The sequence below is a fragment of the Falco naumanni genome, chromosome 8, assembly GCF_017639655.2.
Source record: "Falco naumanni isolate bFalNau1 chromosome 8, bFalNau1.pat, whole genome shotgun sequence".
NCBI lineage: Eukaryota > Metazoa > Chordata > Aves > Falconiformes > Falconidae > Falco > Falco naumanni.
In genome coordinates, this window is record NC_054061.1 from 38,692,250 (window position 1) to 38,710,014 (window position 17,765).

At 50.7% G+C, this 17,765-nt stretch overlaps 1 protein-coding gene across 1 annotated transcript in view; it reads right to left on the minus strand.

Moving 5' to 3' along the window:
* IGFBP5 (insulin like growth factor binding protein 5) overlaps positions 1-15,539 on the minus strand; it is a 24,207-nt gene extending 8,668 nt beyond the window's left edge. The window contains exon 1 of the mRNA XM_040604217.1: positions 14,491-15,539. Coding sequence (XP_040460151.1) covers positions 14,491-14,821 — 331 coding nt within the window. The 5' untranslated portion in view covers positions 14,822-15,539. The remainder of the gene's footprint in view (positions 1-14,490) is intronic.
* Positions 15,540-17,765: the final 2,226 nt, after the last annotated feature.

A 17,765-nucleotide genomic window follows, 5' to 3' on the forward strand; every position in this document is an offset into this window, starting at 1 on the left:
AGGAAGGCCCTGCTCACCATCTCTGCAGCTGGGGAACGGTGGGAAGCAGGAGGTGGGTGGCTCTCACATCTCTATCCCTTCTCCCCGCTCCTCAGTAGGAGGTGACCTCCAAGAGGAGATCCCAGGCTCACTGACCATGCAGAAGAATGACAATGCTGGCCAAGCTGAGGATGCCTGGCTAGCCTGGAGATGCAGCCTGGGTGTAGCTGCCTCAAGGGGATGTTGACCCTACAGCCAAAGCAGGAGACTGAACTCAACTCAGAGCCACTCCATGGCTTTGTGTCTGGTCTGACGCTGTGGTGCCCATGGAAGACCCAGGGAAAGATGAGCAAGCATCTGGAGATGTTCCTGACACAGGTCAGGCCAGAAGGACTGCGCTGTTTATGTCCTAATCCACGCAGCTTCCATGAGCCCTGGGAGGCAAAAAATACCCACAGCAGAGCATAGGCTGTCCTTTGCCCTGGGGCTGAGGGCACATAGCCCTCTCCCTGCTGTGGGCTGGCCACAGGGAGCTCCCTAGTAGAAGCCATTTCCAACCCTTTTACCCTGCCCCTACAGAAGGGACTTGGAGTACCAAAATACCAGGCAGTTTTTGGGAAGCTGCAAATTGCTCCTGTCTGGCTGCCTGCTGCCATCCTCAACAGATACCACCCAGAGCAGCCCATGCACCTTCCTGCACCTGGGCCAAAACCCAGCTGGGTTCTTCTGTGCTTCAGATGTTTTGGACACGTGTGAAGTCCCCACAGGGTGTGTGTGTGTGTTCACATGTGGGTGCAGGGCGTGTGGGAACACCACCTCCCTGCCTGCTGACATTAGAGAGCAGAGCAGGAAGCTTTTTCCAAATAGCTAGGAGGCTTGGATTTTTGTAACATATTTTCATCAGTTTCTGGCAGAAAGGTAGGAAAAGTATCTATTGACTGCTGCTGCTAATGATCCGTGCTCATTGTATCCACAGCCCACTGCTAGAGGACTTGCTGTTCCATCCAAAAACTCCCCAAAAAGCCACGTGCATCTAAGAAGGAAAAGCACAACCACAGCAGAACCTTGCTAAACAGCCCTCTTGATTATCATGATTACTATTTACAGCATGAGCATTAACATAATACACCACTTAAGCAGGAAGGTGTTGGAGGAAGATTTAACGGGGATCTCATTTAAACCTCTAGCACAGGAACAACAGCAACTGTCACTGGTAGAGACCTTGAGAAGTTGCCCAGTCCTTCCTCTGGCCCCAAACTTGGCCATCTCTGTTCAGAGGTGCTCATTACAAGATGGAAATTAAGGCTTGTATTACCCAGGGCTGAAACATCGCTGGTTACACAGCAGCGTCTCCCACTGAACAGTGTGCTGCAACAGTGCACAATGTCTGTGCTCTCCACTGGAGGAGGATCTACCCCCAGAATGAAGTACCACCTCCCAGTATGCCCATGAAGGGAATACCTTCAGCTGCAGGACTTCAGGAGTGACCCCCTCCACCCTGCTTTTCCAGTGGGCTCCCTGTGATTTTGGGCCCCGATGGCAGCTATCTTTGGAGTACCCCAGTTTCTGTCCCATCACTGCTTACAAGATGGTATTTTCCAAATCTTGCTGCCTGATTTCTGACACTTTGGCTTTCTTTTTTTGGGGAGGCACAACATTTTGGGATAAGATACCTAGGCAGCTGGTGCTGGTCATTGAGGAAAGGGAAAAAAATTACGGGAGAGGTTGGGGAGGGATTTTTTTCTGCAGTTCCCATCAATCGGGACCCAGAAGTGCTAATCAGAGCCAGATCCGGACACTCCTTCCAAGCTTTTACCCATAAAAAGAGCTACCCAGCACAAACAGCTGCAGACTCCCTATCTACGGCAGCTCCATTATCTGCCCAGCCCCATGCTGGCTGCTTACATCTTCATGCTGGACTTTACACTCACATGCAGGCAAAGGCAATGGTTGCTGAAATCAATGTTTGTCTCCTTCCCTGTACCGGCTGGAGGGATGTGATCCTCCCATTTCTCCTTCCTCCCACTCCTTTACAGTACTGGTTCTTGCTGGAAAAGGTAAAGCAGCTTCCCTGGACTCTCTGTGGCTAGGAGAGGATGAACATCGGTGCTGGCCCTGAATACAACTTTTGCACTTCCAAATCATGTTAGAGTTGTACCTATTTTCCTTCAGATGGGGTCTTATACAGGAAGACTATGCTCAGGTCCCTGGCTGGTAAAATCCCCCATTGTGCATTTCCCCCAGCTGCCCTCCCCACTTGTCCCCACTCCAAAGGAGGGGGCATGCCTGATCTATGCTGAAACCTCCTGGAATGAGCAGGCAAGTTCCTCTCCAGCCTGGACTTGCACCTTTGACGATGACAGGAAAATAAAAATCCCTCCCTCCTGATCAGCACACAGGAACAGCCACTGTGTATGCAGTCTTGAAATGCAGGCAGGGAAGGGATAATGCAGATGGGGAAGGGATGCAGAGCAAGAAGGGTCATCTCATCTCGCACCCTTTGGCAGCTGGAGAGTGCAACTGAGCAAAAGCATTCCTGAGATCTCTGGGGGCTGCCTGGATTAGCCCATACAGAAGGGAGCTTTCACTGCCCTAATGAAGACCAGCTCATTAAGGTTCCCATCACAGGCACAACCCCAGCAGCATGGTGGCAAATGACTCCCAGCCCTGTGTGCAGCCCCGCAGGGGTGGGCAGTGGAGCCAGCTCAGGCGTTATGCCTGGGGTTGGGGTCACTGCTCCGGACCACCGCCCCGGTGAAGTCAGGCATCAGTTCCAGGCGGCCATCCAGCCCGAGGCCGTCTGGCATCCACTGGAGGAGGAGCAGCCAGGGCTGGGGATGCAGGCTCCAGCCGGTCCCTCTGCTAGACCAGGGCGTTGACTGCTGGAGAGCCAGCTGCAATGTGCCTTGGACTTTTGATGAACTTTTGTGCTTTGGTGGGGACTTGGCAGCAGGCCGGCATGGCCAGTCTGGTGGGAACTGTCAAGGGAGCACACTGGTGATGCTCACAGGTGATGAGAGACTGGGAGGAGACACCACACACTAAAAAGGACAGAAAAAGAGCAGCCCTCCTTGGACTGCCACCCTACCTTCCCCAAGTCAGCAATGTACAACAGGCATTTATGACAGATCTTGTCAACTAATGCCCGTCCACTAACACAGAGGTGTTAGGGCTTCGCTGGCTGGCTAAACTCCAAGTCCAAGTCACTGCATTGACACTGCACCCTCCAAATTTTGACCAGCCCCATCATCTGGCTTGGATGCTGATTTTAGGGTGGAACAATGCATCTCGGGGGGCTCCAGTCTCTCCTCCTGTGACTCCAATAGTCACACTTAGGCCTCCAAAGGACTGAAGTTAATAAAGGTAAATCCCACCACCTCTTCAGTGCTGGTCCTCTCACAGCCTGTGATGCAGCTCTCTTGGGTGGCAGTTTTACAGGCACAGGAGCAGTGGTAAGAAAAACCAGACCCTATTTCCTTCACTGGGAATTAGGTACTCCAACAGCTGCCAGAAGCAGCAAATCACTTTTGTGATTTGCAGAGTGTGGAAGGAAGTCTTTAGCAGTCTAAGCATTGTCAAAGCACCTATAGAAACGCCCATTCTGCCCCACCATGCCCAGTCCCCTACCAAAGACATATGACCAGAGTCCAAATAGTCCATGGCCCAAAAGCCACACAAGCTTTTGGAAGAGAGCTCTGGGGTATTCCAATGCCTTATATCCCTGTTACAGCATGATAAAAGTTGCTGGAACCTTATTCTCTTGTCTCAGAGATACCCTTTAAGAGAAGGATAAGTATCAGTAGGACCAAGCTCAGAGAACAGATGGAAAAGCGGCCACAGGGCTGGAAGGACTCAGCCTTAGGTTAAGGCTTATCTCCATTTTATTAAGCCAAGAGCTGGGAGAATGCATGGGAACAGCTCAGGAATATCTGGAAAGCCTCAGAGAGCAGGGATGGATGGCAGAGGGATGTGCTATACTGTGTCCTTTTTTTTTTTTTAAAGTTACTGTTTGGGCTTTGCTGAACTACCCTGGAAGACCAGTTCTTTCTCAGGTGATTAGTGTCTCCTCAGCAGAAACCTGTGTATGTAGATTGTGCTGCATCAGCCAGGGCTCACCTACAGAGCGTGAATATCAGGTGCTTGGGATGCCCCCAGGTTCACAGAGGATTCATGGGAAAGGGAGATCATCATCCTGATGACCTTGGTGTCCTCATACAGAGCTGGATGGGGGAGAAATGCAGCTCAGCATGTGGGAAAGGAGCTCTCAAGGGAACCAGTTCATGTTTTGGTCTGTTCTGAAAGCACAGGGCCTATCTGTAGGAACAGATCTCTGGGTCAGCACCACTTCTCCGCAGTGCCAGCAAGTGCCACGGAGGTGGAGAGGTACAGCTATGGGAACTGGAAATGTAAAGAAGGATCTGTGTTGCTGTGTGCCAAATGATACTTCCCTGAGCTGCCCTTCCTTGCTGCAGCCACAAAATAAAACTCCCTGGGAGCAACTCTTTAGAGCAAGGAGAAAAGCAGGTTTAGATATGGGGAGCTCCATGATGTAAGGGCCTTCCCTACACGTTGCTAGCTGTTAGTTCAGCAGACTACAAGGATCCATGCTGTTCTGGAAGACCCAAGCTTGGGCACTAGCTAGTGGGCTGGGCTGTTCTCGCCTGGTATGTACAAGCAAGGATTTGGGCTCACTGAGAGGTGCTGCCTTTGATCTACCTCTTTCTCTCCAGAGAGCTCCCAGATCAGGCTATGATCAGTTCTCAATACAGGCTTGGGAATTTGCAATGTATGTACAAGACACACCAAGTCCAGGTGAGAGTCTGGGTCAACAGGCAGCGTGGACAGAGACTTTGGATTCACAGTGACAACCATTTCTGTGCAAGAGAGAACCCAAAATGTCTAACCAGTAAATAGTAGGGAAATCTTCCGGTTTCTCCCTCTGGTAAGATGATGAACAAACATCCGTACATTTCAATTAAATGATGCCATTGTGCACCATCTTGCAAAATTGCAGGCACCCTGTTTCTAGATAGCTGCTTGTATCAGCCTGACCTTTCCTGAACAAAGTTATCTTCCAGGGAACTGAACTGGCAAGTGGAGGGGAAGGAATTATTTCAGAATTAGATTTACATCAAGAAGCTCCTGTTGCTGAGGCACTGATGATAGGAAGATAAAACATATTTCCTTCACATCATCTGGAGGCTGCAGATGTTCCTCATTCCATATGCTGAAACTGCAGAAGAAGCTGAGAGCTGAATTGAAGAATGACCCAGAGAAATCTAAATAAACCAGCTTTCAACATCATAGTGACCAAGGCATATTTTTCCTTCCTGGAAAGGATGAAATCATTCAGTCTTTCTTAGTCTTGCATCTCTTCCAACAAATCCACCCTAGTGGCAGATTCCATTGGTTGTAATAAAGGCGGCAAAAACCCCACCAGGCTGCCAAGGAACTAAGAGCAGAAAAGAGCAAAGAAGGAAAACTCAGGGAAGGCCTAAGAAAAGCCATTAAGATTTATGATAAACTCTCTGGTCTGCTTACGGACGAAGGTGGGTTTTGCCTTTTGATCAGGGTTTTGAACCTGATTTAGTCTCATATTGAGAAGAAGCTTTTAACAAATGGACTGCTGGAACTGAATCTGAACACTACTCCCACTGGAGGCTGGTGGTCTCCATCAAAAGATCCATCCCCACTTAGGTTATTGAGGGCATCCATCAGCCTCAACAGCAGCCAGTAACCAGAAAGGTCACGAAAACCAAACCCTTTGCTTGACCCAAAAAGAGGTGAAGGCCTATCAGGTGGAGTCTGGAGATGCACCTGTGTCAGGTGCTACATGAGAACTAGTCTAACACCACAAGTATTTCAGGTGTGCAGCTGTGATTACAACCTCCAGCCTAGCCTGGATTAATTTCTAGGCCTTAGGCCCGACTTCACAGCTCTGCCCTAAACCAGATGGAAAATACCTGTGAGATCACCCATTGCTCATCTCTGTGTCAGCACCAGATGACACGTTGTTACGTGTACCGTCCAACCTGACTTTTACAAGCTCCAAGCAATGAAATCTCCACCTCTGCCCTCAGGACTCCCTTCTACTTTCTTAATAGCTCCTTCTATCAGAAAGCCTTCGCCTGGAGTAGGCCTAGCTATTATTTAATCTCTCAGTCCACTTAAGTTGTACCACAAAAAAAGTAACAGGTTTGATGTTCACGTTCTGACAATATTGATAAGCAGAAACTTGCCCAGGCTTGATCCTGATGGGTAACTCTTGCCTTTCCTAGCCATTTCCCTCCCTGCACTGCATACATTAACCAATTCCTTTTGGTCCAACACAACACAAAAAATGCTTTTCAATGTTACAAAAATATCATGGGTCCCTTGATAGAGCAAAGGGTACAGACCTCCATTTTGGGGTCTGAAACTCCAAGAAAGAGAACTGATCACTCTTTGCCACAGGTCCAGAGCCCTTCTGCAATGATAAAAACCCTCTTGCACTTCGTTGTTTTCCCTGCGACCTCAAGCCACCTCTGCTGTTACAAAACCAAATAACTGAAGACTGAAATGGTTATGAAACAATGTGGTAAAACGTCACCCATTTCTGCTATTGCTTCAGGAAACTTTGCATTTAGACATTATTAAAATATATTAAGACATACATGCGGCTGTGGCAGCACCGTAATTGACTGATGGACAGATATAAGACATGCTGCCCCTTCCTAATAAAGCTTCTTCTTTTCCAGCATCTCCTTTAAATTAAAAAGTGAAAGCCAGGTTCCATAGCTATTCATTGGCTTATTTAATTAGTAGATTTGCATCATCAGTCCAATGCATAACAACTGATTCCTTAAGCATGAATAATAAATAGGTCTGTTGATTCAATTGTCTCCTAAGGATGAATCCCATCTGAATTTGGAAAAAGAAAATATTTCTACTGGTTTTCTACTAAAAGAATTATTACTGTTGGCCAACTTTGCCTTCAAAGTTATCACTAAGATACTTTGCCTCCCCTGGTTAGCTAGGGGATCATTTCCTTAAGTATCTGTCAGGATTACCTTCTTGCCCTTAAATAGCAACCAGACCAGTTACCTCCATCAACATAACAATTACCTCCATCAGTCAGCCAGCTGTATCCATCCAACAAGCAAACAAACTAAACTGCAATAACAGCCCTCAAGGCAGGCAGCTGCTAAGAGCTTTCCAATTCTACCAAGCCAACACTGTCTTCAGCTTTGGCCTCACAGTCCTTTGAGGACTGAGGCTGCTGACTCCCACAGAGGGGATTACGTGCCTGAAAGCCTATGATGCCCTGAGCCAAGAGGAAAGGTGCTCAGCATCTTGCAGGATCAACCCCTGACAAGGTAATAGGGAACGATGTGCCAGTTTGCTGTAGGAGGTATTGATCTCCCATTCCCGCATTCTGCATGAAAGAGGCAGTACCACTGGGGTGGAGGGTCGGGAAAAAAATTTGATAGGAATAACAGGAAAAATAGGGGTCTGGAGAATGATGGCAATCGTGAGAGCAATGCTTTATGCATACACACACAAGAAATGCCCACTGACTCCATGGGCATAAATTTAAGATGCCTCCTCAAGGTTTAGCCTGTTGACCAGAATCTTTCTCCAGCCAGGGAAGGTTTGGACCTTCCTGCAGGCATAGGGTAAGACAGGTGTGGTCTCCCAGCCAGAAGCTGATGGTTAAAAGATGTGGGCTGATGGGCAGTTAGCACACGTCCTGGAAACATCATAAGTAGACAGGAGACCCACCAAAACATGCTGGAAAATGGCTTTCTTGAGAGCAAATTTGCCTGCATCAAAGCACTGAGAGTCCCAAAATTCTGCTAATACACTATGCCGGCTTCTGCTGGGATTAACTGTGAGCTGTGGATTGACATAAACAGTCAGGGGTCCCCTCAGATCACTAGCATCAAAGAGCCACCTCAAAAACAGTATCTTGCTGAGAGTTGCCTTGGCTACACAGCTGAAGGAATAGGGAGTGTCCTGTGGGGGCTGAGTGGCGAGGGGATGGGGGATGTCACTCCTTCATCACCAGATGTGACATGACCCTTCCAGGATGGGCTGAGGCATCAAGCATGACCCATGCCCAGTGACCTTGGACAGGCAGCCCCGGGGCCCAGGAGCGCTGGCACAGCTGCCACCCTGCTCTGTGACCCACTGGCAGCTTGCACATCACCTTGGGGAGACCCAGTGTGGAGACCTTTGGTAAATGGACCTGGCGGGCCCACATCTTAGGGGATCCCAGCATGGGGGGCCAGATATCCCTCTCCTCCTTGCCAGCAGAGCCTCCTCATGCTTTTGGCTACACCTGTCCTGAGGATAAACAGATAATATCTTTTTGCCTGTAAAAAATCTCCTTACAAATGACTAGGTGGTTATTATGCTGGCTGCCAGTGAGTTCACCCAGGCCAAACTCTTTGGATCATTTTTGACCTCTGCATGAACCATGTCTTCAGGTCCTGCTGCTTCCTCCTCCTCAATGCTGGAGGTTGTTTCTCCTGCCCTCAGCTTGCCACATCTCAGCAAACTTGCCATCTTTTCCCAATTCAGTTCTTCTTTCCTGCTTTCCCAAAGGCCAGCTGTGGCTGCCTGGGCAAAGAGAAGTTTATAGGGTCTCAGCACCCTCAGTGGCCCCAGTACCATCTCCTCCACCAATGCTACCAGGCACCACTGCCCCCCCCACACGTCCTCCAGACCTGGCATGGGGCTGGAGCTGGACTTGCTGCCCTCTGCAAGCTGCAACCTATCCGCACTTTCACTGGGATATCTCTTGGGGTATTTAACTAATGTAGATCTAGTCTATCCAGAAAACACAACCCACCTCCAAGCAAGGGGGTTGAGTTCAGATCCACACAGCTGGCTGGGAGGAGTATCTCGGGTCTATCTCCTTCCTTGCTTCCCGTTGTTTGATATGCTCACCTGCTGCATCTCATTTCTCAGCCCTCAGTGGGAGGATAGGGTAGGCCAGTCTGTACGCCAATATCTGATCTTGTTGGCAAAATACCGATGTGCCAGTCATAAGCAGAACCACTGCACCTAAGAGAGGTTTGTGTGTGCTGCCTGGAAACCATTCTGCTGCAGAGACAAAAATGTGTGTGTGTGTGTGCGCGCACACACATTAAATGTTCGCGCGGGTGTGCATGGGCGTGTGAACACGGGTACATGTGTGTGTACCTTCACTTGCATATCTTTCCTGTGCATATTAGCCCTACTGCTCTGCAGCCCACATCGAGGGGCACGTGTGTTGCAGCCAAATTCTCCATTTATGTCTGACATTGAATTTGCACTACTAAGTGCTTGGTAAAAAAACAGGCAGGATTTGCTGTGCCATGGGCCCTTTTATCTACCCTGTAACTTAGCATGGGTGAAACGAGCAGCAACTGTTCTTAGTCACTTGCTTCGCTGAGCAGAGGAGAACAAGCCCCAGAGGGGCTGAGGTTCCTGCTTTCCTTCCCAGACTGCTCCCAGGCTTTCCAGTTTGGGCGAAGAACGCTGGGAACTGCCACTGCTGTAACAACTCCAGCAGCTGCTCCTGCATCTGCAACGTTTTCTGACCCAGCATGAGTAAAACTTCTAGTGGACGTTAGGAGGAAGCAGAGCACCATGCTCTGTGCGAGGCAGCACCCGCTTGCTGCATCTCCTCCTCTCCTTCCTCCCCAGCTGCCGTGACACACGTGTGCCAAACTGTGCGACAAAAGAACCCGGGGGCTCTCTTGAAGCTGGCACAAAATGCACTGAGGCTCTCCTACCCCCTTCTTCCGAGCCTGAGGGGACACCTCACCCTGCATTCATGCAAATGCTTCCGGTCGCACACAACTCTGCTCACGCTGCTGACGCTGACCTGCCAAAACCGTGACGGTCAATTGGGCACAGGATGCTGGTGCTTAAATATTGACGCGAGGAGGCACGCAGCCTTTCTGCAGCATCCCTCAGGTTTGTGGAAGCTCTCATTTAAGGCCAGCCTCTGTTCTCTGCTGCAGCAGTGCCGGCTCTGGAGGGGTGCCCTTCGTTCACCTGGAGTGGGTCCAGGCTGACAGTGCTGTGTGGGAGCTTGGGACCAGCTCTATCGCTCATGCACGCACGCACACACAGAGCCACGTCTTTTCTCCAGTGAACTCTGCTGGCACCCGACAGGAATTTCATTTGGATCAACTACTTAATATTCTCCCTCCTTCCTTAGAAACCAGGCTGCTGAAAAATCTTTCCAGCCAAGGCCCCTCCTTTCCTGTTTGAACCACCCCATCCCTCCCTCCCCCGTACACACACACACCACAGAAACCCAGCTCTCTTGCTGGCATCTGATAGATTTCACCCTCGTTTTTTTTAAAAAAATATATAGTTATTATTGTTGAAACTTCAGATCAAAAGAGAAATGGAGATTTTCCTGTTCCAGATCTGAGGCTTTGCAGGCCTGTTGCTACTAGCTTTTTGCCTTGACTGCTCAAGAGCTGCTTTACACAAAGAACCTGCTGCTCGCACCAGCCGGGTCCCTCCCTGAGCGACACATGTTCACAAGCCAGTGTGTCCCAAGCGCCCTGCTCCCACGACCCCTGCCCTAACCCTCACCCTTACCCTGGACCTCATCATGGGGCTGCCCCACCTGTCCCATCGCTTGCCCCTGAAACCCCACATGCCTGAACAGGGAGCAGAAGAGCACAGGAAGGAGAAAAATGGTGGCGGGGAATATGTCAGAGAGGGATAAAGGACTGCACCGAACACGAGCCGCAGGAAACTTGGGCTCTGCAGCACTCCTCCTCCGCCTACTTCCAGCTGACGCAGCAAAGACGATTTTCTTAGGGCTAATACTATAACACGTCCCCCCGTCCCCCCCCTTTCCCCTCCTGGTTATCGTTGGCTCACGGTTTCGCAAGGAAACTTGCCAAGTCTTGCTCGCTTTCTAGAAAGAGAGCAGGAATGAGAAAGGAGAAGGAAATATTTGACAACCTTTGTTTTTCCATGAGCCTTTTTAGGGCAGCAGGCTCCAATCTGTACCCTTCGCTCCCCAGTGCTCAGCCTGACCCTGCTGTCTCAGCAGGAGGAAGTCTGGCAGGAGCACGGGGGAGAAAAATGGAAAGACGTGGTGCAGTTCAAAGGAAACCTAAACAAAACAGAGAAAACCCAGAATCCTGCAGCCTGTGCCATAAATGAAGCTCATTCATGTTTTTTTACCAGGAACAGTCAATTACAGCAGTGATGTTTGGCTTTCGGTAAAGGACAGTGTCTGACTGTTGTGCCAGGAAGGACTACAGGGACTGTCCTGTCAGTACCTACACATCCATCTACTTAAAATGAGCCTTACCAAAGCCCTTTAATCCCACACTTGCTTTCATTTCCAACTTCTCAGCAAACCAGGAGCACACTCTGCCCAGTAGCTCCAGCATTTCCCAGTACCACTGTGTCCAGCTTCCAGATGAGGAAACTGAGGCACGGTACCCAGGAGCATCTTGTCCCCAGGCAAAACATCTGGTCTACAGGAGAGCCAAGCCTGGCCTCCCAGGCTTGGGTTCTTGCAATACCGCTTGTTGCATCTCCACATCGACTATAAGGAGGAAAGCATCTGCGATGTTAAACTCGGCCAGCGCAAGAGCAGAAATAGATGGAAATGCAGTTTGATCTAGTCCTCGCCGCTGTCACATAGTTTATTTTGCAGAGTGCCGATTCTTTCCCAGTGGTTCGCAGCTCAGGGCCAATTTTGGTCATTGATAGATGGGAGGGCCAGGCCAGCTTCCCCAGCTCACGGTCCCTGCACTGCTGGCCAAACTGGCAGAGGCCAGAAAGTTCAAGTCAAACTTCATTTCTTTCCTTGCCCCGTTGCTTAGAAACACGCCTATGAAAATATACTTTGTTCTCACATGCTACCAGTTGAATGCCAAGAGTTTTTCCCTTCTCCCATCCTCAGGAATTCCTGATTTATTTTTTATTTCTTTTTTGCAATCTCACATATCTCAAGAGGAGCCTGCCTGTCTCCTGTGACTTCTCGCAGCAGCCTTTCCGATCCAGGCTCATCTCCTGGCTGTGAACAAAACCCGTCAAAAAGAGCCCCCTGTGGCACTTGGGGAGTCCAAACTGGAAGTGCAGGTAGTGCCAGGGGGCTGGTTTTGCAACAGACCTGCAACGTCTTTCCTGTCCCTCTCCTTGTTCATTCAGTGGGTGTTCCCCATCCCAAGAAAACCAAAAGCACTGATATTACAAAGGGACTGGCCAAAGTTTTCATGCAAAGCACCTGCTAAAGGACCAGTTTCCCTGGGAAGAGCGAGGCAGGTGGAACAAAAGGACATTCACAATTGGAGCCAAGTGCCAAAGCTTTTTCGGGTGCCTTCTGTCTGCATGGTGCACCCTCGCCACAGGCCCAAGGATTGGCCCCACTCTCTCAGCCACTGTTGGGTTTCAGCTGCATAGCTTTGCCTTCCTGACCACACCACCTGCCCCGGCCGTGCACACATACACACGCAGAGTAAATAAACACTGAGCATGACGAGCTCTGGGATGCTTCACATAGCTCGTCTGCCAGTGGGTTATTGCCCAGCTTCCTAGGCTCCACGGCAGGAATGCTGCTCCTGGCTTCGCCCTGCACTCCCCACACAGGTCCCCTCCCAGCCCTCACCCCTTGAAGCTCCCCTTCAGAAAACCAAGCTCAGCTTTGCTGTTTCTGGCAGATTTTAAGGGAGTTTGGACATTCGTTGTCATTTGAGGGAGGGGGGAAGTTATACACAGAATTTGGTTTTGCTCTGAAGGATGGAGCATAGCAACACAACCACTGCCTGCAAGCAGCGAAGGGGAAAAAAAATAAAAGCATCAAGATTTATTAGGTGCTAGAAAGGAGAAACGGATTCCCATTGTGTGGGTATAAGCAGAAGCTTGCTAACTTTCATGGACCAAAAAAAGTGGGGGGCATGTTTCTGGGTTTTTTTTGCCAAGTGATTGCCCAGTCCCCCGGACTGGCAGACACCCTCCCCTTCACGCCGTGGCAGAAATACAGATGTAATTGGAGAAGCATAGGGAAAGTATCCTTGCACAAGCTACAGGATCCAGAAACGAGAGTTAAGCATGTGCCAAAGTGAAGGAGCGCTTTCTTTCGTGCTTTTGTCACGTGCAAGGTGCAAACATTTCAGAAGCTTGTCTTTGCACTGGTGCTACCATGCCAGCCTTCATGCTTGCTTTTAACCTATTCTTTCAGATTATTAGCAATACCATCATTATTTTTTGCAATTGTAAATTCCCTGTCCCGAACGCACCTGCTCTCTTCACCTCCCTGCACTAAAACCCATTGCCCAACAAAGAAGTCCAGCAGCAGGCAGCCAGGAGGGGCAGGCTGCAATGATGGCAAGGAGAAAGCGGGAGGCTGAGCAACAAACCTGGGGATAGCTGAGGATTTTGGGAATGGGGCAGATGGTTGCAAGGAGGTGCCCTGCCGTCCCCTGCGTCTCAAGCTGCAGAGGTCAGCTTGGGCCCCAGAGCAAGGTGGAGGATATGGTGAAAGAAAGGGGTCAGGGAGAGCGTGAAGACGGGGATGCAGGAAAGATGTAAAGGATGCAACTGGGGAAGGACTGGGATGCAGCTGTGACTAAGAAGGTGCAGCTGTGACTCAGAAGGTGCATCTGGGAGGTGGGGGAAGAAAAGGTTTCCACTGTGTATGGGACAATCCAGAGGTGATGATGGAAGGGGGGGGTGGGGGAGTCTGTGAGATGATGCAACAGGCAGTTGGCCTAAGGCATGGATGGAAAGAAGGATGAGAAAAGTGGCAGGGGGCATGGAAGAACAGCTAGGGGGATGGAAGAGTACCCGCAAAGGTGGAAAAGCAACTAGGGGGTGGAAGAACAGCTGGAAAGGCGGAAACGTAGCTGGAAAGGGGATGGCAAAGCAGCCAGGGGAAGTGGTAGTGGTGAAGCACCTGAAAAAGATGGAAAAGCAACCAAGGGCTTGGAAAAGATGTTGGTGGAGGGGGTGTGGAGGGGAAGGAACAGGGAAATAGCTGGAAAGATGGAAAAGCAGCCGGGGTGCATATATGTGTGTGTGAGAGAGAAAAATCACGCAAAAGGATGTAAAAGTAGCCAGAAAGATTGAAAAGCAGCTGCTGGTGGTGGAGGCGAATGGAAGAGCAGCAGAGAAGGCAAAAGAGCACACGGCGGGGGAGGGGGGATGGAAGAGCAGCTGGGGAGGGTGGGGATGGAAAAGCAGCCGGGAAGACAGAGAAGCAAGTAGGGGCATGGAAGAGCACCTGGGAAGATGGAAAAGAGGCTGGAAGGATGGGAAAGCAGCCGGGGAGGGCAGGGAAGAGCAGCCAGTGGGAGGGAGTAGAAAAGCAAGCGGCAAGATGGAAAGGCAGCCGGAAAGGCGGAAAAGCAAGCGGAGAGGCATGGAAGAGCACCCGGAAAGAGGGAAAATGCGGCCGGGAGACGGTGGCGGGCTGGAAAAAGTAGGCGCAAAGATGGAAGAGGCGCCGGCAAAGCGGAAAAGCGTGAGGGAAAGATGAGGATGGGAGAAGCTGGGGTCACTCACCGGCCTTGGCTTGCTCGCGGTAGCTCTTCTCGCTGAGGCAGACGGCGGTGCCGTGGAGCAGGGCGTGCAGCGGCTTCTCCTCGCCCTGGCGCGGGAGGCAGCGCAGCCCGCGGGCGCAGCGCTCGGTGTAGACGCCGCAGGGCTGCCCGGCGGGCAGGGCGCAGGTGAGGCAGCAGCCGCAGCCGGGCTCCTTCACCAGCTCGCAGCCCAGCGGCGGCGGCGGGCAGAGCGACAGCGCCTTGCCGTCGCAGGGCTCGCACTGCACGAAGGAGCCCAGGCACCGCGACAGCCCCGGGCAGGCGCCCAGCAGCACCAGGAGCCGCAGCAGCATCGCGGCGGGGATGCTGCGGGACGGGGCGCGGGGGGCTGCCGCCGGCGGGGCGGGGGGAGGGGGGGCGGGCTGCGCTTGTTTTCCGATTGCCCCTTCGGGGGCAAAAAAAAAAAAGAAAAAAGAAAAAAGAAAAAAAAATCAAAAAGGAAAAGGGGCGGAGAGCGCAGCTCCTGTTTGCAGACGCCCCACTCTGGGGTTTATTCTCGGGGTGCGAGACCCTCCTGCTTTTCTTTTGGCTTTGGGAGAGGGGGAGCGTCTAGGTTTGCTTTTTGGCTTTTTTGATTTTTTTTTGTTGTTGTTGTTTGCTTTTGCTTTTTCTCGCCTCGAAAGGGGGAATTCTCGCTGCGATCCGCGGGAGCGCAAAAAGAGAGGGGGAGGGAAGGAGGGGGGAAAGGGAGAAAAGCCTGCAGGGGTTGCACAGCCTACAGGTTGCAGGGGGAGGCGTGGGGGAGCAGGGGGGTTCGGGGAGGTGGGACGGCGATTTCACACACACGCGCGCACGTACACACACACACACACACACACACTCTTCCCAAAGGGCTGGGAGGAGGCAGGTTGAGAAGGGAGCAAAGTTCCTTGAAAACCAGTGTCCTGCTATTAATGCATCAAAATAGTCAAGACGGGGGGTAAAAAAAAAAACAACAAACAACACAAAAAACACCGCAGGAGAAGGAAGAGGGGATGCAAAGCTCCCCTTCCCCCTATCTTCTTCTGCAGGAGGAGAAAAAGTCTCTCCCGACGCAGTGAGCTGCTGTGAAGCTTGGAATGAAGCAAAGCTGTGTTTCGATCGGCTCTGTTCAACTCTCCCGCTTTCCTCTTCCAAGATTTGCAAAGGCAAAAAAAGCGGAAAAAAATAAAAAACCCGCCAAAAAAAGGCAAAAAAGAAATAAAAGAAAAAAGGAGAAGTTTTCGGCAAAGTTGGAGTGTTTTGTTGCAAAGTCTGCAGAGGAGCGGTAAAAAACAGGGGGAAGGGGAAAAAAAAAAAAAAGAAAAGAGAGGAAAAAAAAATCCACTTTGTAGATCTCCCAACACTTTTCCCCTGGAGAAGTTTCTAAAGAGACTGAATACTGCAGAACAGGCTGTCTTTTAAATAGACTGCCTCTGGCTGCCTGCCAGCCCCTAGCTGCAATTTGAGATCCCAATGACACCTCAGCTTGACTAGGTGCCAGCAGCCAGGGCCCTATCAGTGCGCACTCGAGGCGGTGGGGGTTGGGTGCACAGCTTCTGACTTCTGGGCTTCAAACCCCGGGTAGTGATCAAGTATAATATTATGAGGAGAGACAAGGGGAGGAGGAGGGGGATGGGGAGAGGGAAGTTCAGATCTTCATGGTTTGAGAAATAAAAAAAAAAAAAAAAAAAAGGGGTGGGGGAAAAAGTGGTTGCAATTGGGTTGCACGGAGCCTGGGCTGCAGGCAGCCTGGGAGGGAAAGGTTAGGGCTCTGTCTCAGTTTGGGGAGGAAAGGGAGGATTGAGTTAGCAGGGCCTGATCCTGCATGCTGTACCCTGGGATGGTGGTGCAGGGACCCCCATCGGCTGCCTGGGTAGCTGGTGAGCTGGGGACCCTCAGAGGGGGCAGCTGGTGCACACATCTACCCATAAGCACCAAAGGTGAGTGCAGGAGGGAGATGGCTGGATGCACGCCAGGGAGCCACTCGCCAGCCCTGGTCCAGGAAGGAGCCTTTGTGTGTGCAGTGTGCCCACCCGCCCTGCCCTGCCCCTCGGCGAGGTGTAAAAACGCAGTGAGGCTTTACCCAGTGCTGGGGTGCACCTCTGACACACCAAACAGCAAGGGTTAATGCAGCCGGACAGTGAGCTGGAGGGAGGGCTGGGCTGCTTGTAAGAACTTTGTTAGATTCCTCTTTGGAAAAGTTCGCTGTTGCTTAGGGCATGCCAGAAAACAAGGGGAATTTTGCCATGTGAAGTCCAATTTGCACGTTTTAGCTCATTCTTCTGCCTCTTGCCCTGCACAAAGTGGGGAGTGAGAATTAAAAAAAAACCAACAACCAAAACCGCTTTGCAATGCTCATCCTCTGTCCTGGACAGCTTGGGGTTTGTTCTTTTGTTCCACCGCTGCATTCCTAAGGGTTACAGTCTCCGGCCGTGGTCCTTTGCACTTGCCTCCCTTAGTGCTCATTCATTGCCAGGAGCGTGGGGAAGGGAATCTCCACAACGGCAGTGTGCGGACCCGTGGCCCGCCCGGGCAGCTGTGCACCGGGCTGTTTCACCTGGAGCAGCAGGATGAGCTGAGCCCGGCAGGAATGGCTGAGCCAAGGGGCGGGAGTTCGCGCAGGACCGCAAGCCCACGGTTATCTAGGGGAGTGGGAAATTAAAAGGGAGCAGCCAGTTCTGGGTGAGGGTTACGCGCGATTCGAGTCAACCCCCCTTCCACATACGCACACACTCCTCCAAAGCCTCATATTCCCCAGGTTTTCTGTTAGATCAGTCATATATGCAGCTGCATTGCATGGATTTTGCCACTAGAATGCACCCTTATCTATGGTAAGAGGACGGATTGTTGCTTAAAAGCATTAACTCCTTCTTCTCCAAAATTTCCAAGCTTAAAGCTTTTTTTTTGCACCTCTCAGGTGTTCCTTGTTTTACTGCCTTCCTACCATGCCATGTGGACTCTATCGCAAAAATCAACTCCCTTCTGTTCTTCCCCCCTCCACCCTTCAAATAAGACAGAAGCATTTCTAAACCCTTCAGAAAAGACAGAAGCATTTCTAAGGTTCTTTTTTTTTTTGGTTTGTTTTTCTTTTTGTATGTTTAGTTTTTTTTGGGGGGTGGCGTGGGCTTTTCTTTCTATCAAGTGGTTTTCCAGAGGTTTTAATTAATACTACCTGATTCTTTGCTTAGATCACAGTGAACTGCAAAAAAAAAAATAGGCACCCTTAAGTTAAGAGAAGCAACCCTTTAGGATTTTATCTAGAAGTGTTTTAAAATG